At 51.7% G+C, this 25020-nt stretch overlaps 1 protein-coding gene across 2 annotated transcripts; it reads left to right on the top strand.

The window, feature by feature from the left end:
- The first annotated feature begins 522 nt into the window (after positions 1-522).
- On the top strand, positions 523-17126 carry LETM2 (leucine zipper and EF-hand containing transmembrane protein 2). Of its 2 annotated transcripts, none has more exons than XM_090051002.1 (11): positions 523-579; positions 911-976; positions 2797-3250; positions 3785-3928; positions 7551-7688; positions 8532-8735; positions 9613-9732; positions 13465-13575; positions 14437-14508; positions 14987-15061; positions 15685-17126. In XM_090051002.1, the coding sequence occupies exons 2-11, from the start codon at positions 930-932 to the stop codon at positions 15733-15735; spliced, it is 1416 nt and encodes a 471-aa protein (XP_089907128.1). In that variant the 5' UTR covers positions 523-579; positions 911-929; the 3' UTR covers positions 15736-17126. The 2 variants fall into 2 exon arrangements, with proteins under 2 accessions (XP_089907128.1, XP_089907127.1); XM_090051001.1 differs by having other exon boundaries at positions 556-657.
- The last annotated feature ends 7894 nt before the right edge of the window (positions 17127-25020 follow it).

Below are 25020 nucleotides of genomic sequence, written 5' to 3'. Positions count from 1 at the left end.
GCAGTTCGGTCTGGAGGGCTGTCTTGCATGCAGTTCAACCCAGCCGGGGGAGTTTCCCAGTGCTGGCCTGAAGAGAGACAGAAACTGGGCCCAGGCAAATATGGGCACGCAGCTGCCTGCATTTGCCTAGGCCCTGTCTCTGTCTCTCTAGGCGAGCTCTGGGACACCCCCGAGGCCTGTGCTGGGCTCTGGGGAACTGGTGGGGGAGCGCAGGATGCGGGGGTGAGCAATGGGCCCAGGCAGGGGATAGCAGCGGATGTAGCCCAGCCATGCTGCCGTCACCGCCCCTTAGCATGGAGTGGGCAGCACCAGGCCCAACGCCTTTGCGTCACAGCTCTGTGCCTCATATCACACCTCCCGCTCCATGACGTCACACAACTCACTCAACAACCCCACCCAAACTGGGCGCCCGGCCCAGGGGGTACATAAGGTCAAGCCGGCCCCTCCCTTCGCTCCTATTGGCTGGCGCCTGACAGCCCGCCCATGCTCCGGGACTCGGAGTTCCCATTGGCTAGCCGGGAAGGGGCGGGGTTTCCTTGTGGGGTGACGAGCAGGAACCATAGAGCGCAGCGAACGGGGGTAGAGCGGTTGCGTTTTGGGGGGCGCGGGGGTCGATGGGAAGGGGCTGAGGCGGAAGTGGCACCCCGAAGCCGGGTGGTGAGTGGTGGGGGGCTGGGGCCCGCACCCCTGGGCTCTCCCCCTGGAAGGGCGGTGGGGGAGGGGCTAGTGTGAGGCTTGCGGCCTGCACTCCTGGGCTCTGCCCCTGCCTTGGGGAGGGGGTCTCGTGGGTCTGGCGGGAGCGGGAGGGTTCAGGGTTGTCCCAGCCTGGGGGACCGTAGCCACAAGGGTCGTCCCTGCGCCTGGGGAGGGAGCTGGCCCTTAACCTAACACTGCCTTTCCGCTCTCGCAGGACGGTGGCCCTGGGCAGCATGGCTCTGCGTGGCTGCAGCCTCCTCTGGGCTGTGGCCAGGGCCAGGTAAGATGTGATCCCGGACACCGAACCCCCCTGGTTCACCCGCTTACTGCCTCCAGAGTGATGGGCCGAGGGGGCGGTCGCCGCGTTAGTCCCAAGTGGGGGGCCTGGAGAGCTGGGTGGCCCCTCACAGGCTGACTTGTTCAGAGAGGCCTGAACTTTTGCGGGCAGCAGCCTGCCTCGCCCCATAGCCTTGACTGCGGTGTGTAATACTGAGTAAGAATAAAGTCCGGCAGCTTGAAAGAACTGTCACTGAGACTAATCACAAGGGAAATGGTGACAGTGCTGGCTCATGCTAGGAAGCAGATGCAACTTCACTTTTCAGGCAAAGTGGGCTTGACCTAAATAAAGGGACGTGAGGTGGGAGCAGATGTTTAATCCCAGGTGAGAGTTCAGCGTCTATCTCTTCCAGGCACCAAAACTATTTTTGTGCCTGGCTCATTGTGCCCATGAAACAGAGATGTCAGCCAAAGGGTTTCTGTAAATGTCAGTGCACTTGTTAAAACAATGCACTATGTTGCTGACATCAAACTCCAAGTGTAAAAACCTTTCCTGACTTGGTTCTGTCTTTTGACAGATGACAGAACAAGGAGCAATGCGCTCAAATTGCAGCAAGGAGGATGGGTTACCCAGAGAGGTGGTGGCACCTCTGTCCTTGGAGGTTTTTAAGACCTGGCTGACATGATTGTGTTGGGGCTGGTCCTGCTTTGAGCAGGGAGTTGGACTAGATGTGACCTCCGGAGGTCCCTCCCCACCCTCATGTTCTATGATTCTGTGATTCTTCCTTGACTTGGCTGAGGTGACATAATGAAGATGAGCGGACTCCCCACATTTGAGATCAGGAAGGAATTTTACCCTGTGGTCAAACAGGCACGGCCTGGGGTTGGGAAGTTGCTTTCATCTGCAGTGTGGGGCATGGTCCTCTTACTTGATCTCTCAAGTGTCTGTTAACAACTACTTCCTGTCCTTGCAGTGGCAGGACATTGACAGTACCCTTGTCCCTCTTCTTTACCTCTGGTGAATTAAGACTGTCTTGGTGTTTGGGGCATTGTGTCTGGTAGTTGAATGAGATGGTTGTCAGTGAAGTATTAAGAATAGGTTAGATTGTCTAGAATAGCTTTGATAGGGCTGATCCTGCGTTGAGCAGAGGGTTGGACTCGAATCACTAGTTGACCTCCTGAGGTTCCTTCCAGCCCTACTTTTCTATGATTTGTTTTATCTCCTTGGGGTATTATGGGCTGAAATGTATGTTAAGGTAATTTTATTAGAATAGTGGCTTCAAAGAAGTGGGCTGAACTGCTGTGTTTTGCGTTTGGGGGAAAAAAAAAAAGTGATAACCAGCCAGTACAGCATGGAGACTTGTCCAGTACCTTAAAAAAAAAAAAAGTAGTGCTTGGTAAAGCTAAAGAAAAAGTGTCCTGTTCACATGCCATGGTGGCATGCCTCTTTAACCTCCGCACAAGAAGGTGGTGGTGTTGGGTCAGCACCACACTTTGGCTACCTTTATCCTCAGGTAGTTTTTGGTGCCCCCTGGATAGGAGGTTGGGTGGGCCTTAGGGCTGCACTGGGAATAGAAACTGCAGGTAGAACTGGGATTGAACCTAGGTTCTTCCAGCCCACAGCCAGTTGCCGTACTGACTGCATTGCACAGCTTTCCTTAAGTTCTTTGTTCACTGGCAAAAATGTTATCCCAGAGACTCAATCTTTGGGCAGATTCTCTACTGTAAATCTGGAACCAAGGATATTGATTTGCTTGTATCAAGTCTGATAACCAAGCCACAACAGAGAATGACCTGTGCCTGACCTTATCTCTCTCCTTTCAGAGGTCCTCATTTTCTTGTGCACTCCAGCTGTTTTCTGCATTCTCCCTCTCTGGCATTTGTCCAACTACTGGAGTCTCATTTAAACCGAACTTGTATTAAAGACTCTGAAAGCCAGCGGTTCCTTTACTGCACCCACCAGTGCACTGGACTACCTCAGTTGCGAACTAATGCAATACGGACATTTCATACATCTGCTTACTGGCATCAAGAACTTCAAGAGAAACCTCAGTCTAACCAATGTACTGCAAATCAGAGTGTTAAGCATACTGCAGCTGTATCTGACAAGGGCATAGAGACTGCTGCGGGGAAAAAATCCTTGAGCCAAAGAATTATGGAGGAGCTGAAACACTATTACAATGGATTCCACTTGCTTTGGATTGATACAAAAGTTGCTGCCAGGATGGTATGGAGGCTGCTACATGGGCAGGTTCTCACTAGGAGAGAGAGGCGAAGGGTGAGTGTGACTTCGATGGACACGTTGGTTTCAAATTACTAAACTAGTTTGGCCAAACACCTGATGCCACTAAAGAAATCAAATCTATTTGATAACCAGATAATGTTTCAAGAGAAGTAAAATGTGGGCATCAGCTTACAACTGCCTGGGGAAGGTAGCACGTATTAACAGGTGACAGCTTCTCCACCTTCAAGGCTGAAATCCTATGTGCTTCTTCATAAGTGGTAAAGTACAAGCAGTGGCAAAACAGGTCCCCTGTGCTCTGCCAGGGCACCCCACTCGTGTGGTAGGAGAGCATCTCCAGAATGAGAGGAGTGTTTGGTCTTTCTGGGCCAATTAGCTTTTGTGTGAGAGGGTGACAAGGAGGCATTGTTGCAGTGCTTCACAAGTGTCATGTATTGTCATTTATGTGCAGAAAGGCCATCTTGATAATGCCGTGCATCTCATTCAGGTTGTCAAAGCCCGTGTGTAACTGTGGCAAAATCAGATTTGTCAGACTGAGAAATAATCCCTGCCCTGCTGTTCCTTCTGCAGCTGCTGAGAACCTGTGCTGATCTCTTCCGGTTGGTCCCCTTTTTGGTCTTTATCATTGTTCCCTTCATGGAGTTCCTGTTACCTGTATTCCTGAAACTCTTCCCAGAAATGCTGCCGTCAACATTTGAGACGCAATCTAAAAAGGTTTGTGAGCTTGCTGGCCATGCTTGTTGAGAGCAGGACAATTAATAGATTCATAGATGCTCAGGTCAGAGGGGACCTCAACAAATCATCAAGTCTGACCCCCTGCCCTAGGCAGAAAAGAGCTCTGGGGTCAGATGACCACAGCCTGATGCCTGTCCAGCCTTCTCTTAAAGACCCCCAGGGCAGGGGGGAGCACCACCTCCCTTGGAAGCCCATTCCAAGTTCTGGCCACCCTTACTGTGAAGAAGTTCAATCTGCTCTCTGTCCGTTTGTGACCATTGTTCCTTGTTACCCCAAGAGGCACTCTGGTGAACAGAGCATCTCTGGTTCCTTGCTGTGCCCCCCTAATGAATGTGTAGGTGGCCACAAGATTGTCCCTCAGCTTTCTGAAGAGATCCAGGACCCTTAGTCACTTCTCATAGGGCTTGGCCTGCAAACCCTTAACCATACGAGTGGCCTTCCTCCAGACCCTCTTGAGGTTATCCACATCCTTCTTAAACTACAGCACCTATGTGCCTCTTTTTTTTTTCCCCTTAGGAATTCCCTGGATTTCTCTGTTTAGCCATGGAGGTTTTCTGGCCCCTTTCCCCCTTTTCCCTTGCAATGGGATTGTTTCCCTCTGTGCCCAAAGGATTGTTTCCTTTAGGAACGACCACCCTTCCTGGACTCCCATCTCACCAATGCTCCTATCCTGCAGTGCATCATTGATTAAGCTTCTGAGCACACTGAAGTTAGCCTTCTTAAAGTCAAGCACTTCAACCCTACTAGGTATCTTTCCCACCCTACATTGTATGGTGAATGTGATTGATTGATGGTCACTGTCCCCAAGGTGACCACGAATCTGCAGCTCCCCTACCAGGTCATCCCCTGTAACCAACACCAAGTCCAGTAAGGCATTGCCCCTAATGGGACTGTATACCTCCTGCATTAGGTGAAGGTCCTGTACGCAGGTTAAGAACCTCGTGAATGGTTGGATTTGGCTGACTGCTCCTCCCAGCAGATGTCAGGGTAGTTTAGGTCCCCCATGACAACCATGTCCCTAGGCCGTACAGCCTCCAAGAGCTGCCACAAGAATTCCAAGTCTAGATCTCCTCTTGGTGGCATGGGTCTACTACAGACCACCACACCAAGTCCTTTTCCCCCCCCAACCTCCATGTTTCCTAACCCACAATACCTCAACTTTGTCCTCCTTTGATCCCATTTTGATTAGGGTAGTTGTATAAGGCTCCTTCGATAATGCTTTGATAACCAGGACTCAGTGAAGCAAGAGAGTAGGAGATGACTCCAGAAGCTTATTAGCATATCAGTAAACATGATCCAACTTGCTTACTGTTACCAGGGAAAAGCAAGGCTAAGTAAGCACAGAAAGCTTCTTCTGAGGCACAGGGTTCTCAAAAGGTGCTCAGCTCTATGGCTGGCTCAAGTTTCAGTGAACTTTGGCAAGTCACTTATTCGAACATGTGCTTTGGTTTTTCTCCCTCTGTCTTTTGTATTTGCCTTAAAAAAAGCCTTGTGAGGGTAACATCCATGAATGATGCACTGTGACCCTGAGGACATCAGGGCCATGCAGGTACCTAGGATACCCAGATATACAGAAGGTTACTTGATAACATAATGACAAATGGAGTAGTCAAGACGATGGGTCATCCCTAGCCAGGTGTGTGTGCGTCTCTTTCTCTGTCCCCCTAACCAGTTGCCTTTCCTCATCCCTTGGTATTTTGGGACTGTTTGTAGGCTTCTGCCCCTCCCAGATGATGTGTCACTTGGATGAAGCCTGAAATATGCAGACTTAGACTGTCCTTGGTAGCTAACCACTGGCAACTGAGAGTTTGCATATGCTCCTTTTAATTAGGGTCTCTATACCTGCTAAGAGTGGGTAGAACCTAAATACAGTTCTAGGAGAAAAAAGCCATGAGTTAAGTGCACTTAGGCTTTACACTTGAAAGCAGCAGTGACAGAGCCCAGAGGAATTTGTTGTGGACCAAATCCTGCTCTGATGACACACAGCTTCCACTGACTTTAATGGGGATGCTCCATAGCTCCAACTTTGCTCTTTAGCCAAAGTTCCCTGAAGCCAAGAAGGCTACTGCTGCCTGGTGAGGAGTGCATATCAGTTTATCAATAACATGAAGCTGGAGTATTTTCTGCCCACTGTTGGCTCATGGCTTTCCCTAAAACATGGGTCACTTATTTCCTTTTAACACCTGTTACTAGCTAATCAAAACCTCTTTGCAGTCCCCTGGACAACTGTTGCTTAGCATCCAATACTGTAAATCTGTCCGAAGTGATTGTACTTGGGTATTCAGATGCAGAACAACAGTCTGCTATTGATCAGGTAGGACCTAATGCACAGAGGAGCCTCATCGCTCCTGGAACAAAGCAAGGGTTATGTCATGAGTATAGCTCTTCCACATATTTCATCTCTCTCCTTACTCCTCCATACTGGATATTAAATATATTCTTTTACCTTAAAAAATATTCCCCAGCAATCAGTAAGGTAGAGCGGCAGGCAAAAGAGGGTTTCACTTGCTTAAGTTTCAGAGGTTTGCCAAAATCTCAGCACCTGTTGGCTTATGTGCGGTTTGTTGCCTTCCTGTGCAGTTCTGTTTTCTAGGACCATGATCAAGCCAATACTAATGATTCTTTAATTGAGTTACAGGTATCTGATAAAAGTTAACCTCAAATCATGTACATTTAAATGATTGTTACATGCAAAAGAAAGTTATTTTGGTCATAACAGCTTCCTGTAATAGGAATAATTCATATTAAAACTGTAAGAACCTGGGATTAGTAATTACCATATTGTCCTGGGCTAGAGTTTAGAATTAGGTTGATTTCAAATATTCATCATGATTTTATATTTTTGTGAAACAGTGCGCATATATCCTGTTTGTAGTATCAGTCTGGTAAGCGGAGGTGAAAGTGCCCTGCGTACTTCAGTTATACAAACCAGAGTGCCAAAACTAGTCGGCAACAGTAATGAGGGTTGGGAGAGGATGGAAAAGGGTCTGCCTTCAGATTTTTTCCCTCCTGTGGTAATTCATAGAATCATAAATAAGTGGGGCTGGAAGGGACCTCCAGAGATCATCTAGCTCAGACCCCTGCTCAAGGCAGGATCCATCCAAAAGAGGCTTCTGTCTCCTAATCATCCCATACAAATTCTTGTCTAACCTGTTCCTAAAACTACACAATCGACCCTGTCACACAAATAAAAGGTTGCTCAAAGACACCTGAGATCCATGGAAGGGGGCCATGCTACAGAGGCCCCTGTAGAAAAAAACTCCTACAGTCTGGCCATGGGCTAAAATTCTTTCCTAACCTCTGTTTGTGGCAATCAGCCTGATTCTGAGTAGCGGGGCAGCCTCCAGATTTTAGGCCTAGCAGGAGCATATGCGTACTCCAGTCACAATCCCTGGGCTACAGCCAACAGCCAGTACTTCTGAAGAAAGCAACAAAGGAAAAAACAAACCCAGAGAACCCTGACATCTGTAGCAAGAGGAGGGGGCATGTTTCCTTTAGGGGAATCACATAGTTTCAATAATAAGGGAGAAAGTTGAGGTAGTTCCCCACCCCACCATCCCAGTCAAGCTGAGCCTCTAACTTTTTTGTTTCTCACATGAAGGAAGAAAAACAGAGGAAGAAATTAAGTGCAAAGTTAGAGCTGGCAAAATTCCTGCAGGAGACCATTGCAGAGATGGCAAGAAGGAACAAAGCAGACACAGGAGAGGCCACCAAAGAGTTCTCCTCCTATGTACAGCAGGTATGGAAGTGGGACAGTAGGTGGGACTGTGTGGACAGGGTGGCTGTGTGGGCATATGCCAAAACCTTCTAAAGGCTCTGGTTTCTGGAGACTAGGGAGGGAGGCATTTGTATACAAAAAAGACTGCGGAGGATCTGCAAAGTAACCTTTTTAACTACAGTAGATCAACAGACCCAGTTTCTTTCCACCACTTCTCACATGAGAGGTATTAGTTTCTGTGCAGGTTGTAACATAGTGCAGTACTATTGTTAAGCCTCTCTGTAAGTAAATTCTCTGGAAAGCTTATCTGCTGAGCCCAGGAACAGAGCTTGCACTTTGCTCAATTTGGGTTTCACTGGGTGGAGAGACTTTTTTTAATTAAACACTAACTGGAGAGAGACTCTTGTTCCTGTCTAGCCGTGAGGAGGAGAGATGCAGCCATCGTGCTGCTGTTGGAACTTGTAGCAGGAGTACCTGAACTGTGCTGTCAGGCATGAATACATGTGGAAAAGGTTACTGATTAACCTTCTCCCCACTGGTGGCTTACCGACTGGCAAGGCTGGCCATCCTTTTAAATCCAGCTCTCCAGATTAGCCTTGTTTTTTCCTATCTTAATGGTAGTTGTAATCAGCAGAAAACCTTTTACAGAGTGAAGCTTTTATGCAGCCACTCAAAGCCCCTTCTGTGTTTTTTCTCTTGACTGGTAACCATATCAGTTTAGAGGTGTCCAGCAAGAAAAAAATGTCACTATGAAATGTATTGGGAGGGAGTGTGGGGCCTGGGTTTGGGACTCCTGGGTTCTCTATTCAGCTCTGTTGCTGGTTTCCACAGTCCATTCTTATCTAATGCTTTTGCCCTGCACAGGTTCGTCATACTGGTCACCAGCCCAGCACCCAGGAGATCGTACGCTTCTCCAAACTTTTTGAGGATGAGCTGACCCTTGAGCATTTGGAACGGCCCCAGTTGGTAGCACTCTGCAAACTGCTTGAACTGCAGCCCATTGGCACCAATAACCTACTCCGCTTCCAGCTTCTGATGCAGCTGAGGACTATAAAAGCAGATGATAAGGTAAGAGTCTAGAGTGAAATAGCACAGACACTAATCTCCTGATGAGCTCATTTCTGATTCCATCCCTCTCTACATAGCAGCTTGCCAGTCTCTAGTGTAATAGGTGTGTCCCTGCCTATATGACAGAAGTGGCATGAGCGTAGTGTTGATAGAAGTGGGATTCTCCTAAAAAAGCTTTAGGGAAGCACAGTGTGGCTCAATCCCCAGGGCCTTCTTGGACACAACCCCAAAAGTGTTTATGGACCTGACTTAACGGAGGTATGCGAGTGAAGATGCTTCTGAGTGTTTGGGAGGATCGGGCTCAAAGTGTATTTATTTTAGCTGTATTTGGGTAGAGACAGTAGAGAATGGGCTACAGTGCATAACCTGAGAGCTGAAAAAAGACCATGCACTTATCCAAATATAAGCAATGTATTGGCAGCCCTGAAATCTCCTGGCTCTGCTCTGTTTCAGGGCTTCTGCTGGCAGCCCCAAAGCTGGCTAGAAGAGCTTGTGATTAGCTGCCCTTTGACAGCTGTTTGTGTAACACCAATTATGCAGTTCAGTGGAGTCCAGTTAGATTAGAAGGTAAACAGTGGGGCTGAAGCAATATGCAAATAGCCACTGCTTGTTATAAAACCAGCAATAGGCAAAAATTAGGATTGGCTTTGTGTTCTGCAGTTAAGCAAGTTATGCTCTTGCCTGACATGCGTTTAAAGAGAATGGATTTTATGTGCTGAATTTCAGGGTGACCTTTCCTGTCTGTACTGCTGGAAATTGCTTGTTTGTTCTTGGCTCCCCTTGATCCAAGCCAGCACCTTCTTGGCCCCAGGTTCAGTAAGCAGACTAGGGGTTTGGCTTCCCCTAGCCTGGATGCGACTGTCCCCTTTCCTTTCAGATGATCGCCAAGGAAGGTGTTAATGGCCTGAGTGTATCTGAACTGCAGAGCGCATGTAGGGCCAGAGGAATGAGGTCGCTGGGTCTCTCAGAGGAGCAGCTCAAAGAACAACTCAGACAGGCAAGTAGTCACGTCTGCTACAGTCTTGGAGCGTGGTTTTATTTGTCCAAGGCATTCACAAATTAATAACTCTAGCCGCAAGTGTGGGGAAGAGTGCTGCCAGACTGGCAGGCCCAGGACATATTGTAAACAAAGTAAAAGTATTCATGCATTGGCATTAGCAGATTCAACAGAAGGTAACTTAAAATTCACACATGCAGATTGAACACATTCACATATCTCTCACACTGAACATGTAGTTTGTAGCTATGTGGAGGAACCCTGTTGGGGCAGTCTGCCTTTAAGTAAATTGGCCTTGTGGATGGTGGGGCTCCCCCTGAGAACTTTTGCAGCTCCTATATCCATCCAAGCTGATATGTCTAAAGTTGAGAATGAGAACTGTTCAACTTATGATATGGTCCAGGCCAAAGAGGCACAGTGACTGATAAGCAAGAGATCCAGATTTGCCATGGAAAAACACAGAAAAGTTTGGATTTTCCAACAGCTCCTGTCTCTGCCAGTGCCCCTAACTCCTGACCCACAGCCCCTGGCACTGCTGGTGCCCCTCAATCCCAACTTGCAGCCCCTGACCCCTTCAGAGCCCCACACTCCAGACCAACTGCACCCACCAGCACCGCTGGCACCCCTGACTCTTGACCCACAGCCCCACCAGCTCCTCACAGCCCACCATCCCTGCCAGCTCTGCCAGTGCCCCTCACTCCCAAACCACAGTCCCTGGCTCCGGCGGTGCCCTTCACTCCTGACCCACAAACCCTAATCCCCACCAGCCCCAAAGATGTCCCTTGCTCCCGACCTGGAGCCCCTCATTCCCACCAGCCCTACAGATGCCCCTCACTCCTAATCCACAGCGCCAGACCTGCCAGTGTCCCTCACTCCCAACCTGTAGCCCCCAGCCCCTGCCCCCCTGCCGGTGCCCCTCGCTCCCAACCTGCAGCCCCTGCTCCTGCTGGTGCCCCTCACTCCTGACCCACAGCCCTCAGTCCTGCCAGCCCCGCTGGTGCCCCTCATTCCCAACCCCTCATCCCTGCCAGTCCCGCCAGTGCCCCTCACTCGCAACTGGTATCCCTTAGCCTCACGGGTGCCTCTCACTCCTGAACCCTCAGTCCCTAATCTCACCGGTGCCCTCTTCTGACCCACATCCCCTGGCCCCACCAGTGCTCCTCACTCCCAACCCACAGTCCTCAGCCTCAACAGCCCCACCAGTGCCTCTCACTTCTGACCCTGAGCCCCCAACCCCGCCAATGTCCCTCACTCTCAACCTGCAAACTCCGGTCCTACTGGTGCCCCTCACTCCTGACCTACAACCCCTCAATTCCTGCCAGCCCTGTCAGTGCCTCTCGTGCCTGACCCACAGCCCCTCATCCCCAGTAACATCGCCAGTGGCCCTCACTCCTGCCTGGAAGATCTGGCCCTGCCCATGCCCCTGGCACCTGACCCACAACCCCTCGCCCCCGCCAGCCCCACTGGTGCCTCTTCACTCCAGACTCACAGCCCCTCCTCCCTGCCAACCCTGCCAGTGCCCCTCGCTCCTGACCCACAGTCTCCGGCCCTGCCAGAGCCCCTCTGTCTTTACCTGCAGGCCCTAATCCCCATCAGCACTGCTGGTGCCCATCACTCCTGACCTGCAGCCCCTCATTTCCCACCAGCCCTGCCAGTGCCTTGCATTCCTGACCCACAACCTCCAACCCTGCCAGTGCCCCTCACCCCCGACCCCACATCCCCTCTATTACCACCAGCCCTGCTGGTGCCCCTCACTTCTGACCTGCAAACCCTCAATTCCCTCCAACCCCACCAATGCCTTTCACTTCCGACCCGCGGCCTCTCATCCCCGCTGGTGCCCCTCGCTCCTCATCAGCCCCTAGTCGTGACCACAGTCCTCATCCCCACCAGTGCCCCTTACTCCTGACCCACAGCTCTAGGTCAGAAATGAGAGCCACTGCTGGGCACAGGGGGGCTGCGAGTTGGGAGTGAGAGGCACCACTGGGACCAGGGGAGCTGTAGGTTGGGAGTGAGGGCCACCGCTGCATGCACAGGGGGAGCTATGGATCCGGAGTGAGGGGCACCGCTGCAAATAGGGGGCTGTGGGTCCAGAGTGAGGGGTACTGCTAAGAAAAGGGAGGCTGTGGGATGGAGTGAGGGACACTGCTGTGTCCAGGAGGGGGCTACGGGTTGGGAGTGAGGGCCACCAGTGGGACCAGGGGGCTGTAGGTTGGGAGTGAGGGGCAGAATTCTTGGCCTGAAGCTTTTGGGCTCCCAAGGTCTTGGGGTGATGCTGAGGGGCTGTGGTTGGGTAGGCAGCAATGACCCAGCTGGCGGTTAGTTAGATCCATGTTGGTGCCCGAGTAATGCAAGGCAGTGCAGTGATTTCAAAAAATAAAAATGCTAAGAATAGTTAGAAATGGGGCAGTAGAGTTCTGGTTTCATCCCAGAGTGAGCAGTTGTAGCAGTGGTGAAAGTACAGATGGATGCAGCATGGGATTCATAGATGGTTAGGGGCTGGAAGGGACCTTGCAGATCATTGGGTCCAGCCCTCTCTCTCTAGGCAGGAAGACAACTGGGGTCAAGTGACCCCAGTGAGGTGACTGTCCAATCTCATCTTGAAAACCTCCAGGGTGGGTGACTATACCACCTCTGGAGGGAGTTTATTCCACAGTCTGGACACTGTGATTGGGAAGGAGTTTTTCCTGGTATTAATCCTGAAGTGGCCTTCCAGGAGTTCATATCCATTGGTCCCGATCTTCCCCAGGGATGTCCTAGTGAACAGTTGTTCACCGAGCTCCTCTGATATAGCGGTAAGCCACTACCAAGTCCCCTCTCAACCTTGTTTAGGCTAAAAAGGCCCAGGTTCCTCTGCCTTCCCTCATATGGCTTGCCTTGCAGGTTTCTGATCATACAGGTGGCTCTTTCCTGGACCCTCTCAAGGTTTTCCACGTCCTTATTGAAGTGCGGTGCCCAGAACTGGATGCAGTACTGCAGCTGCGGTCTCACCACTGCTGAGTACAGCAGGAGTAGCACTTCCTTAGTTTTACATGAGATGCATCGGTTGATGTATGCCAGTGTGTTGTTTGCTGTGCTGGCCACCACATCGCACTGACGGCTTCTGTTCGTGCAATGGTCGATCGCTATGCCTAGGTCCCTTTCACCTATGATGCAGGTCAGGCTGGCACCTCCACGCTTGTATGTATGTTGAAGATTATTTGCCACCCGGTTGGAGCACCTTACATTTGGAAGTGTTAAACGTCATCTGGTTCTGGTCTGCCCAACTCTTGAGCCTGTCTAGGTCCGTCTGTATCTGCAACCAATCTTCCAGCATGGCCACGCTGCCCCATAACTTGGTGTCATCCGTGAACTTGGCCAGCAAACTTTTCACTCCCCCATCGAAATCATTGATAAAGATGTTGATGCTTGGAGCGATTCCCAGACCTGTGTCGCAAAATGCTGCGGGCATACATGTAACAATGGTTTGGTGTGCTGTGAACCCTTCAGCAGTACCTTATTTTCCAAGTGCACGTTTTTTTACCTGTTTCAGGCTGTTTTAAATTCATGACAGCCCTATTTATCTGTTTGTTTGAAGTTTAAGTTGTGCTTAAACCAGGCTAAGTGTTGTGTGCCCATGGCTTTAGGAGAGTTGGTGTTTCAACAGTTGGCATGTTTAAGTTTTTCATAGTTCTTTAACCCAGTTGTAAATAACTCTCTCTCCCTCCTGCCCTTTTCCCTCCCTATCTTACACAGTGGCTGGATCTACATCTAAAGGAGAACGTTCCCCCCTCCCTGCTCCTACTTTCTCGTGCCTTGTACTTGATCGACGTAAAGCCAAAGCCCATTCCAGTGCCACCGGTGGAGGTGAGTGGCCGAGTACCAGATTGCCTGAGAGCTGTTTTCTAGTGAACAAACCAAAATTTGTGCCCATCAGGTTCCTTGTGCTCACCACCAGGGAAGGATTTAGCTGTACACTGAGCACGTTCTGTGGTACAGTCACTGGACACCCTCTCTTGCCCCTTGTATTGACTAGCTGTGTCCCAGGAGCGCATCTTTGCCACCCTGATGCCCCAGCTGTTCCAGCTAATTCATTCCCAGCTGACTTTGGCAGAAATGGGTGAGGGGTGGGTTGGCTTCTGTTGGCACCTGAATAGTTGTTGCCACTTAATTTGTAAAGCATGTTACTTTTCTATGAGGCTTCCATCCCAAACACATGACTTGAATGAGTTGCTCCCTACTCGGAGCAGAGCAGTCACTGTGGAGCCTCTGCTGGAGATCCTGGCAGTTTGGTGTTCCCCCAGCAGCATGAGAGACTTGACCTGTGCTTTGAAAGGAGCTTGACAAATGAGGGTTTTGCTCTTTGTGCTGAGGGTGCCTGCATGGCACACAGTTAGCACCAGAGAGGTGGGAAAGGGCCCAGTGGGCAGGAGGACTGAGCAGGCACAGCCTGCACTGAGCTGTTGGGTTGAAGGTGCTCAAGTCTCTCCTTCAAGGTGTCTACACAGCGCTCAGTGCACTTGCACTGGGGTCCACTGGGCAAATCTGCGCTGTCGCCTCCCAGGCAGGCAGGGAATTCTTTCTGTTGGCATCTCTTAGTAAGTGCCTAATAGCTCCTGAGAGAAGCAGGAGTGAATTGAGGTTGGAATTCAGCACCTTGGGCACACTGTAGCATCTGCTGAACTGCTTCAACTGCACGCAACAAACAGAGGTTTCTGTTCCTTGTAGGCTCAGAGGAGTGAGGCTGCTGCAGGGAGCTCGATCTTGGTGGATTCTGCGCCTGTGATGCAGGGATTGAAGGTTAGCAAGTGACTCTCCACAGGTGGTGATTGTGCTGTGCTCCTGGAGAAGCAAATGTATGCGCCTTTCCCAGGCCTTAAGAAGGCAAGGGCTGTCCTGCAGCATTCCTAGCTGGCACGGCTGCCTGGTGCACAGGGGAGAAGGTGAACAAGACCCCTGCATGCTGCTGGGAACAGTGCTGCAGAAAGGGCTAAATGCCCAAAGTTTGGTGAGTGACAGGTGCAAAGGTGCAAAAACCAGCAGCAGCTGCAGGATGAACTTATGGGGAAAGTAGCTTTCCCAGCGGGCACTTGCTGTGGAACAGTCCCCTGAGAGAAGGGCTGCGTGTCCCACTGTATCAAAGGATAAACTGCAGAAAGGTACAGCAGGGAACAGCCATACAGCAGTAGGAGAAAGGTTTGGCCAGAGTCCCAGCAGGTCATCTCCGCCCTCTGGGTGCTCTGTGAGTATTAAAATGCCTTTTATGCTTTTCTCAAAGGACGAAGAAATGATATTGCAGCCGTCAGAGAAGTTGACTGTCCCTGAAGTATCAGTCAAGCCCCATCCAGGAGAGGTGAGCTGAGAGAGCTTGGGCCAGGCTTTGATTCATTATTTTGAAATGAAGATCAAAACTAAGCTGTGTTTTTGTAGGCCAGGCAAGGCTGCCTTTGCCTAGCTCTTCATTATCCACACATGCTCAGCTCTTTAGGTGCAGAAGTGTGGATTTCAGCCAGGGGCAAGGATTTCTTAGGGCAAGATCTTTTACTGGACCATGTCATTGGGATAACACCTGGTGGGCTTGGGTGCTGTCAGGTCTCCTAGCAATATAGTTGGTCCAATAAAGAATATCACCCTAAGAAATCATGGCCTCACATAATTTCTGGACCATCAGAGCTACAACATCACTCTTACACTACTGATTTCAGTAAGTTTGTTTAGGGAAGTTGACACATTCCTTGGGGAGAGGAAAAATCACGTCCTTTACCCTGACTGAAGAAATGTGGTGGTCATGTTAACAAGTTGTTGGTGTGTTAAGTACAAGCTATCTGCTACAGTGCCTCCACTCTGTGTTCAGTTGAGGATGTGTCAAGCTGTCAAAGGTGGCTTTGGAAACCTGAATGTTTAGCAGATGTCAGTAAGTGCTGAGGCTGGTGGTGTCTGAGTTACCGATAACCTGCACCTCTCTCTTCAATCTAGATGAAAATGGAAGCATCTCAGAGCAGCAAGGCCAGTGCCAATGGAGTCTGAGCCCCTGCTGAGCTGGACAGTGGCTTAGGACACAGAGATGGGAAAGCTCTACACCTCCATACCTTGACCAGAGTAACTGGATCAGCAGTTTCTCCACAGGTCCTTTCCATGCCAAGGCTTCAGCAGCCCCCAGGGGGGCTTTTGAATCTATTTCAGGTTGTTTTATTAGCAGCTCGACTGCGCAAAGGACCCACCTGTCCCATGCCAGCCTTTCCTTGAATATTACCATCTCCCTACACTAATTTATGTTGTAAATATGTAAATACTGTCCCTTATGGCTGGAGCTGTCCCCTTCCCCCCGGCTCTGTGTGGGTGGGACTTGTGCTCTTATATTTTAATACGACAGCATTTTATTTTTTCCTCAGGGTCTGGCCAGCGACAGTGGGCAGGCTTGGTGCTTCCCTTCCCTCTTCCACATTGCAAAATCATGGGGCTTGACTCTTGCTCCTGCTGCAGCAAGTCATGCAAATTTGAGCCCTCGCGGTAGTTGCCACTAAACCTGTGACCAGAATATCACACACAACACTTGGGTTAAACCAGCTTGCTTGCTGGCCAGGCTTGCTCTGAGAAGGAAGGACTATCAGCTTTGTTAGTGAAGTTACTGGAGAACTGCCAGGTCAGGCAGGTTTTGCTGTTATGTTCATGCACTCCTAGCTATGGAGAGGAAAGTCCTCATTGCATGTAATGTCTGTTGCCTGCCTGAGCTTGGCTGAACATGGCATCTGCCAGGGTCCTGGCCACCAGTCCGACAGGCTTGCCCATGTGTCTTCTCCATTGCAGCCTTGTGCCAAGCAGCAGAAGCCTGGGCTTTCACAGGACTCTGTTCCCCATGATAAGCCTGACAGTGGACTTACATCTTGAAACCCAGTCCGTCAGCTCAGCACTCCCCAGTGATGAGGGATCTGTACCACACCTTGTTTTTTAAGCATTTCTTTGTGAGCTCCTGTGGTGACTCTTCCCAGCACCTGTAGAGGAAGATACTGAAAAGCTTTTTTAGAACTTATTCATTCACACCCACCCACCCCTAGTGCTACAAATGCTCAGAGCCTGCTTGTTTTTATGGACATATTGAACTGGATTATTTTTACTTACTGCAAAGTGTCAAGATTACCTCAGGTGTCAAATAGAGTTGCTCCTTTCATGGCAGGCTGAGGCTTCAGACCACCTGCTGGCTGCAGCCATGCTCAGGCATATCAGCACTCAAGCTGCCTACCTTGGGCTTGGGCAACCGTGTCCCCACTACTGTACTCCTGGTTAGTAACTCTGTGTCCCTGGACACTGCAAGCTCTGCCTTGCGAACACAAAAGTCATATAATGCTAAACAATTGTGCTGTCTTGCTAGTGGTTATACTGGAGCAGTGCGATTGCAATAAACAGCAACACTGCTCAAGTGTGCTTCTTGCCTCTTGTTCTTCAGGTGAGATTTGTGCCTGGGGTCGGGGTTAGTTTGAAGTCACTGTCTGAAGTGCATGAATCCAAAGGCTTCTCCAGTTGGCGTAAAGTGAGTGATGGAGCTGAAGGGAACTTACTCTTACCACCTGCCTTGAATTCAGGAAAGGGAGGGCAGGGATGCATATACACTTACCCTGGTTTAAATGTAGTTTATAGGTTTCATAGAATGTTAGGAGCTAGAAGGGACCTCGCAGATCATCAGGTCCAGCCCCCCAGCTCTAAGCAGGAAGATAACTGGGGTCAAGTGACCACAGTGAGGGAACAGTTCAGTCTCATAGTTTCATAGTAGCTAGAGTCGGAAGGGACCTAGGTAGATCATCTAGTCCGACCCCCTGCCTTGGCAGGAAAGAGCACCGGGGTCAGATGACCCCGGCAAGGTGCTCATCTAACTTCCTTTTAAAAATCCCCAGGCTAGGAGCCTGCACCACTTCCCCTGGAAGCCGGTTCCAGGCCCTAGCCGCCCTGACTGTGAAGTAGCGCCTCCTAATATCTAATCTAAACTTACCCTCCGCCAGCTTGTGACCGTTATTCCTGGTCACTCCTGGCAGCGCACGGGGGAACAGGGACTCCCCCAATACCTGCTGATCCCCCCTGACCAGTTTGTAGCAGGCCACAAGGTCCCCCCTTAACCTTCTCTTGTGGAGGCTAAACAGGTTCAGGTCCCGTAGCCTCTCCTCATAAGGCCTGCCCTGCTGACCCCTGATCATACGAGTGGCCCTCCTCTGAACTCTTTCCATATCATCCACGTCCCTCTTGAAGTGTGGCACCCAGAACTGGACGCAGTACTCCAGCTGCGGCCTGACCAGTGCCGCATAGAGGGGGAGGATCACCTCCCTGGACCTGCTCGAGATGCATCTGTGGATGCATGACAGGGTACGGTTGGCCTTCTTGACTGCCTCCCCACACTGCCGGCCCATGTTCATCGTGGAGTCAATGACGACTCCAAGATCCTTTTCCGTCTCCGTGCTGGCAAGAGGGGAGTTTCCCAACCTGTAAGTGTGGTGCCGGTTCTTCCTCCCCATGTGCAACACCTTGCACTTATCAGTGTTAAACCCCATCCTATTCTCATCCGCCCACTGTTGCAACCTGTCAAGGTCAGCTTGTAGCCTATTGCACCCTTCTAGTGCACCCACATCCCCCCACATCTTAGTGTCATCAGCAAACTTGAACAGGGTGCTTTCTACCCCCTCATCCAAGTCACTGATGAAGATGTTGAACAGCGCGGGCCCGAGGACCGAGCCCTGCGGAACCCCACTGCCCACGTCCTTCCAGGTCGAGAAGAACCCATCCACTACCACCCTCTGGGTGCGGCCCTCCAACCAGTTGGCGACCCATTTGACCGTGTGGGCATCGACACCACAGTCTCCCAGCTTTTTGATGAGGACAGGGTGAGAGACAGTGTCAAAAGCCTTCCGGAAGTCCAGAAAGACTACATCCACAGCAACCCCTGCGTCTAATGATTTGGTGACCTGATCGTAAAAGGCCACCAGGTTGGTCTGACAAGACCTGCCACTGATGAACCCATGTTGGTTGCCCCTGAGCATGCATTCCCCTGCAAGGCCCTCCTGGATGTGTGCCAGGATAATTTTTTCAAAGAGCTTACCCGGGATTGAGGTAAGACTAACTGGCCTGTAATTTCCCGGGTCCTCTTTTTTTCCCTTTTTGAAGATAGGGACCACATTGGCCCTCTTCCAGTCCTCCGGCACCTCACCAGAGCACCACGAGTGCTCATAGAGCCGCGCCAGGGGTCCCGCAATGACCTCGGCCAGTTCCTGTAGAACCCTAGGGTGAAGATCATCCAGACCAGCGGACTTGAAAACGTCCAGCCTCTCCAGAAGTACCCTAACTAACTCCTCGCTAACCCCTGGCCCAGGCGTGTCTCTCCCGGGGCCCGAGGGGGGCCCAGCAGGGAGGTGGCTGAACTGGTCCCTACTTAGGAAGACAGAGGCAAAGAAATCGTTAAATATGTTAGCTTTGTCATCTGGCGTGACGACTAAGTTGCCCATCGTGTCCTGCAGGGGCCCCACATTACCCGGGACCCTCTTTTTACCCCCTATGTATTTGAAGAAGGACTTCTTATTGTCCTTAATCCGGGAAGCTAGTCCTATCTCCATCTCTGCCTTGGCCCTCCTGACTGCCCCCCTACATCCTCGGGCGACTGTAACATAGTCCTTCTTGGTGATGACCCCATCCCTCCATTGGGTGTATGCCTCCCTTTTAGCAAGGAGACATTCCCGGATGCTCCTAGTGAGCCATGGGGGCTTATGTACCCTCCTGCTCCCTTTGACCCTTGTTGGGATTACCTCCCTTTGGGCATGGAGGATCATCTCCTTAAGGAGCAACCACTCACCTTCGACATCTGATTCCCTTCCCCTCTGGGTCCTCAGCGCTTCCCCAATGATCCTCCTTAGCTTGTTGAAGTCAGCCCTCCTAAAGTCTAGGGCTGTTGCCTTGCTGCAGCCCTTTGCCACCTTACGCCGGATGGTGAATTCCAGCAAGTGATGATCACTGTCTCCCAGGTGGCCCATCACCCGCAGCCCCCTCACCAGGTCATCACCCGTGGCCAGCACCAGGTCCAACAAGGCGTCTCCCCTGGTGGGGCTGTGCACCTCCTGGGTTAGATGGAGGTCCTGCACTCTGGCTAAGAACCGACGTGAGCGATCAGACTTGGCTGACTGCTCCTCCCAGCAGATGTCTGGGAAGTTCAGGTCCCCCATGATGACCACATCCTTAGCCCTCACTGCCTCTGTGAGCTGACCTAAGAATTCCTGGTCGAGCTCTTCTCCCTGGTTTGGAGGTCTATAGTAGACTCCCACCGTTAAGTCTCTCTCCCCTGGACTGCCTTTTACTCTAACCCAGAGCACCTCAGAGTGTCCCCCCTCTACCCCCTTGCTAATTAACGAGGAAGTATATTCCTCCTTGATGTAGAGTGCTACTCCTCCACCTTTCCTTCCTATCCTGTCCCTCCTGTATAGCCTATAGCCCTTGACACTCACCTCCCAGTCATGCGATGAGTCCCACCACGTTTCTGTGATCCCTACTATGTCAGGGCTGGTGACAGCTAGGAGGAGGGCGAGTTCCTCCTGCTTCTCCTCTTGAAAGCCTCCAGGGTAAGTGACTGCACCACCTCTGGAGGGAGTTTATTCCACAGTCTGGACACCCCGACTTCTGACCCGCAGCCCCTCAATTCCTGCCAGCCCCGTCAGTGTCCCTCATGCCGGACCTACAACCTCCAACCCTGCCAGTGTTCCTCGCTCCCAACCCCACAGCCCCTCAATTTCCACCAGCCTCACTGGTGCCTTTCACTCCTGACCTGCAGCTCTTCATCCCCACTGGTGCCCCTCACTCCCTATCAGCCCTGCTGGTGCTGCTCGCTCCCAACCTGCAGCCCCTCAATTCCCACCAGCCCCGCCAGTGCCCAGCATTCCCAACCCACAGCCCCAAGACCCGCTGGTGTCCATCACTCCTGGTCCGCAGCCCCTCATTCCCACCAGCCCCACCTGTGCCTCTCACTCCCAACCCTCAGCCCCAGCCCTGCCAGTGCCTCTCACTCCCAACCCTTAGCCCCAGCCCTGCCAGTGCCCCTCACTCCCGACCTGCAGCCCTCATCCCTGCCAGCCCCACCAGTGCCCCTCACTCCCGACCCACAGCTCTGGGTTAGGAGCGAGAGGCACTACTGGGAGCAGGGGAGTGTGGGTTGGAAGTGAGGGCCACCGCTGCATACAGGGGGCTGCTGGGAAAAGGGCTGCAGGGAGGGAGGGAGGGGCACCACTGGATCCAGGAGGGGGCTGCCAGTTGGGAGTGAGGGGCACTGCTGCGAATAGAGATTTCATAGATTTCATAGACATTAGGGCTGGAAGGGACCTCGGGAGATCATCGAGTCCATCCCCCTGCCCAAAGGGCAGGAAGTCAGCTGGGGTCATAGGATCCCAGCAAGATAAGCATCCAATTTACTCTTGAAGGTGTTCAATGTAGGTGCTTGAACCACCTCCTCTGGCAGACTGTTCCAGACCTTGGGGGCTCGGACAGTAAAGAAATTCTTCCTTATGTCCAGCCTGAAACGGTCTTGCAGGAGTTTGTGACCGTTCGATCTCGAGGGCACCATTACAACAGGGGCTGCGAGTCAGGAGTGAGGGGCACTGCTGTGCATGTGTGGGGGGCTGGGTCAGGAGTGAGGTGAACCACTGGGTACAAGTGGGGCTGCAGGTTGGCAGTGAGGGGGACTGCTTACAACAGAAGGGCTGCAGGTTAGGAATGAGAGGCACTGCTAGGTATAATGAGGGGCTGCGGGTTGGGAGTGAGGGGCAGAATTCTTGGCCTGATGCTTTTGGGCTCCCAAGGTCTTGGGGTGATGCTGAGGGGCTGTGGTTGGGTAGGCAGCAATGACCCAGCTGGTGGTTAGATGTTGGTGCCCAAGTAGTGCAAGGCAGTGCAGTGATTTAAAAACAAAACAAAACATGCAAAGAATAGTTAAAGAGGACAGTAGAGTTCTGGTTTCATCCCAGAGTGAGGAGTTGTAGCAGTGGTGAGAGTACAGACGGATGCAGTGTGGGATTCATAGGTTGCTGGGGGCTGGAAGGGATCTCGCAGATCATTGGGTCCAGCCCCCCCACTCTAGGCAGGAAGACATCTGGGGTCAAGTGACCCCCACAAGGTGACTGTCCAGTCTCTTCTTGAAAACCTCTAGGGTAGGTGACTGCACCACCTCTGGAGGGAATTTATTTCACAGTCTGAACACCCTGACTGCGAAGAAGTTTTCCGTGTATTAAGCCTGAAGTGGCCCCGTTGCTCCTGGTCTTCTCCAGGGCTGCCCTAGTGAACAGCTGGTCACCGAGTTCCTGATGCACTCCTCTGATATAGTGGTGAGCCGCTGCCAAGTCCCCTCTCAACCTCCTCTTTAGGCTAAAGAGGCCCAGGTCCCTCAGCCTTTCATCGTACGGCTTGCCTTGCAAGTCCCTGATCATACGGGTGGCTCTTTTCTGGACCCTCTCAAGTTTTTCCACGTCCTTATTGAGATGCGGTGCCCAGAACTGGACGCAGTACTCCAGCTGCAGTTTCACCAGGGCCCAGTACAGTGGGAGTATCACTTCCTTAGTTTTACACAGGATGCATCGCTGGATACATGCCAGTGTACAGTAGCCAGCAGGGCAGACAACATTGCACTGTAGGCTCATGTTCACGCGATGGTCAGTCGTTACCCCTAGGTCCCTTTCAGCCATGGTACAGGCCAGGCTGTCACCTCCAAGCCTGTATGTGTGTTGAGGGTTATTTGCCGCCAGGTGGAGCACCTTACACTTGGAAGTGTTAAACGTCATCTGGTTCCAGTCTGCTCAACTCTCGAGCCTGTCCAGGTCCACCTGTATCGGTAACTGATCTTCTGGCATGACCACACTGCCCCATAACTTGGTGTCATCTGCAAACTTGGCCAGCAAACTTTTAATTCCCCCATCCAAATCATTGATAAAGAAGTTGAAAAGCACCAGTCTGAGCACAGACCCCTGAGGGCCTCCACTGGCCGCTTCACGCCGAGGCGACACGGATCCATTCATGAGAAATCTCAGCCCTACCCTGTAGCCAATTTCCCACCCACTGATCCACTGAGCAGCTGAGCCTACAATCTTCCAGTTTTCCCAAAAGGATATCATGGGATACTAGATCAAAAGTCTAGATATACAATGTCTACCTTGTCTCCCATGTCCCGGTGGCAAGAGACCTGGTTGTAGAAGGAGATGAGATTGGTAAGGCAAGACCTACCTATGACAAAGCCATGCTGGCTGTTGTTCAGCATCTCACCTTCTGCGAGCATATTGCACATAGATTCTTTAATGAGCTTTTCCAGGATTGTCCCTGGCAGAGAGGTTAGGCTGATTGGCCTGTTGTTGCCCAGGTCCTCCCTCTTCCCCTTCTTAAAGCTGGGCACAATGTTGGCCCACTTCCTATCCTTGGGGATCTCCCCTGTGCACCATGAACTCTGAAAGCCTGAAGCAGATGGCTACACAAACTTGTTATGCTGCTGTAACAGTTCAGAGGCGTTCCTGGAAGATCAGGTACTGCTTTGAACTATGTTGCTGGGAAACACTTCAGTGTTACCTAGGGACACCAAATGTTCTGAGAAAAAGGCCTGATCAGCCCCCCCAGGTATCCCACGCTACATTGCTTCCCCCACCTCCTGCTGCAACCGGTCCCTTTAGGATGCAGCCGAATGCTACTGTCCCCTTCCTTCCTTTTGCTGGCACTTCAGCTCTGTGCCCCCTTGTACAGAACAATCACTAAAGGGGATATGCCCAGTGGGTCCTCATGCCCTACTTGACCACAGTGCTTCATCTTGACTAGCCCCAGGAGGCCAGAAACACAGGTCAAACCATTCCTCCCTGCCTCAGGTTGGGTAAGTGCTCTGCAGACCAGTCAGTTGCAAGCTCCTGGGGCCCTCACTTCTGACACCCCAGCTAGCAGGCAGCAAGCCTGAACTGCAGCAACAGCAGGTGATGGGAGGGGAATGGGGGATAAGCCCCACTCCCCTCGCAGTGAGAGGAGAGGGGAGCGCTCACACTATTTGAGAAAGCTCCCGCCATGGGCAGGAGTTTGAGGCAGGCACCGCCTTGTGTCCTGTGCACAGCAGTGTGCTAGGGCATGTGCCCTTGAGAGCATCTCCCCTGGCCCATGCATTTAGGGAGCATAAGTAACCTGGAGCATCTTTCACCTGAGAGCTGCTTCTCCCACACAGATGGCAGGAGGGTAATGGATTGCATGCGAGCTCCCTCTTGTTGAAGGGTGTAAACAGGAGACAGGCCAGGGCAACTCAAACCCAGGGTTGTTAGTGCTCGGTTAAGGAGAGAGCCCTTGAGAAAGCTCTCAAAGGTTTCTTTTCCGGTGCCTCCCTCCCCAGAGCTACCGGGGTATGTGGGTTGGTTAATGCTGCATTCCCTGAGAGCTATGATGCCAACAGGCAGCAATTGCATTAGCACTGATAATGCCTAAAGTGCCCTTCCCAGCAATTAGTGCACTTCCCTTGCTTTTGCCAAGGGGGAGGTGTTTCCCCTCTCATGGAGATAAGGGGCCAGGCAGCAGTTAGGTCACCAATGAGTTGCACAAACAGATTTTCTCAGCATTGCTGTGAGCTTGGAAACCAGTCCTACTGCTAGCCACAGGAAGTCTACAGTCTGCTTTGCTTCAAGGTTTAATAAGCCTCCCACTTCCACCCCTGAACCCCCAAGTGCAGGCACGTGTCGATGCATGTACCAAGGAAAGGGCTTCCTCAATAAGGGATGAGGCCTAGATCTGTGGCTCCTGCCTGTAGGGCTTAAGGTCCCATGGAGCCATGCCTCAAATTGAGCCAGGCCTGTACTACTCATCATCCTATACTAGGTAAAGTAATCAGGGCAAGACCCTGCCCCTGGGATCCATTGCGTGTCCCTGCTGGCTCAGCCTGGACCAGCAGAGCCCAGTTAACAGCAGTTCACAGCCTGCTAGTAAATACTAGGGCTTTGCTTTGTAAGGGAAATGAGGCCCCAGAGAGGGGCGCCCTGCAGTTCTGCTTCTCCCTTCAGGGAACCTGGTGCTGAGCCTTTATGTTCTTGCACTGATCGCTCCGGAAACATCAGCACTGATGGAGGCTATGTGGAAAGGGCAGGATCCTGCCGCAGTGCAGAAATGCAAGCCCAGCCACCTGCACCGTGGGGGGGCCCTTCCTGCTTTTGCAGCACTCCACGGTTTTCCCCTCCACCCCTGTTCCTGGGGCTGCCCATCCCATGCTGGGCTCCTCAGCTGTCCCTGCTTTAGCAGTGTCCAGGCTCACCCACAGGAGGGCAGCACTGCACCACTAATCCCCCCCCA

This window comes from Crocodylus siamensis, chromosome 6 (assembly GCF_052110815.1).
Source record: "Crocodylus siamensis isolate JL-2025a chromosome 6, ASM5211081v1, whole genome shotgun sequence".
NCBI lineage: Eukaryota > Metazoa > Chordata > Crocodylia > Crocodylidae > Crocodylus > Crocodylus siamensis.
The sequence above is the reverse complement of the archived record's forward strand: the minus strand, read 5'-3'. Positions and strand labels throughout refer to the sequence as shown.

What these genes read in the sequence shown, in the direction of transcription:
- LETM2 (XM_090051002.1), top strand. Translation starts at nt 930, where the DNA reads ATGGCTCTGCGTGGCTGCAGCCTCCTCTGGGCTGTGGCCAGGGCCAG. An exon ending in CTATAAAAGCAGATGATAAG is followed by an intron (nt 8,736 to 9,612) that starts GTAAGAGTCTAG and finishes CTTTCCTTTCAG; the next exon opens with ATGATCGCCAAGGAAGGTGT. An exon ending in TTCCAGTGCCACCGGTGGAG is followed by an intron (nt 13,576 to 14,436) that starts GTGAGTGGCCGA and finishes TGTTCCTTGTAG; the next exon opens with GCTCAGAGGAGTGAGGCTGC.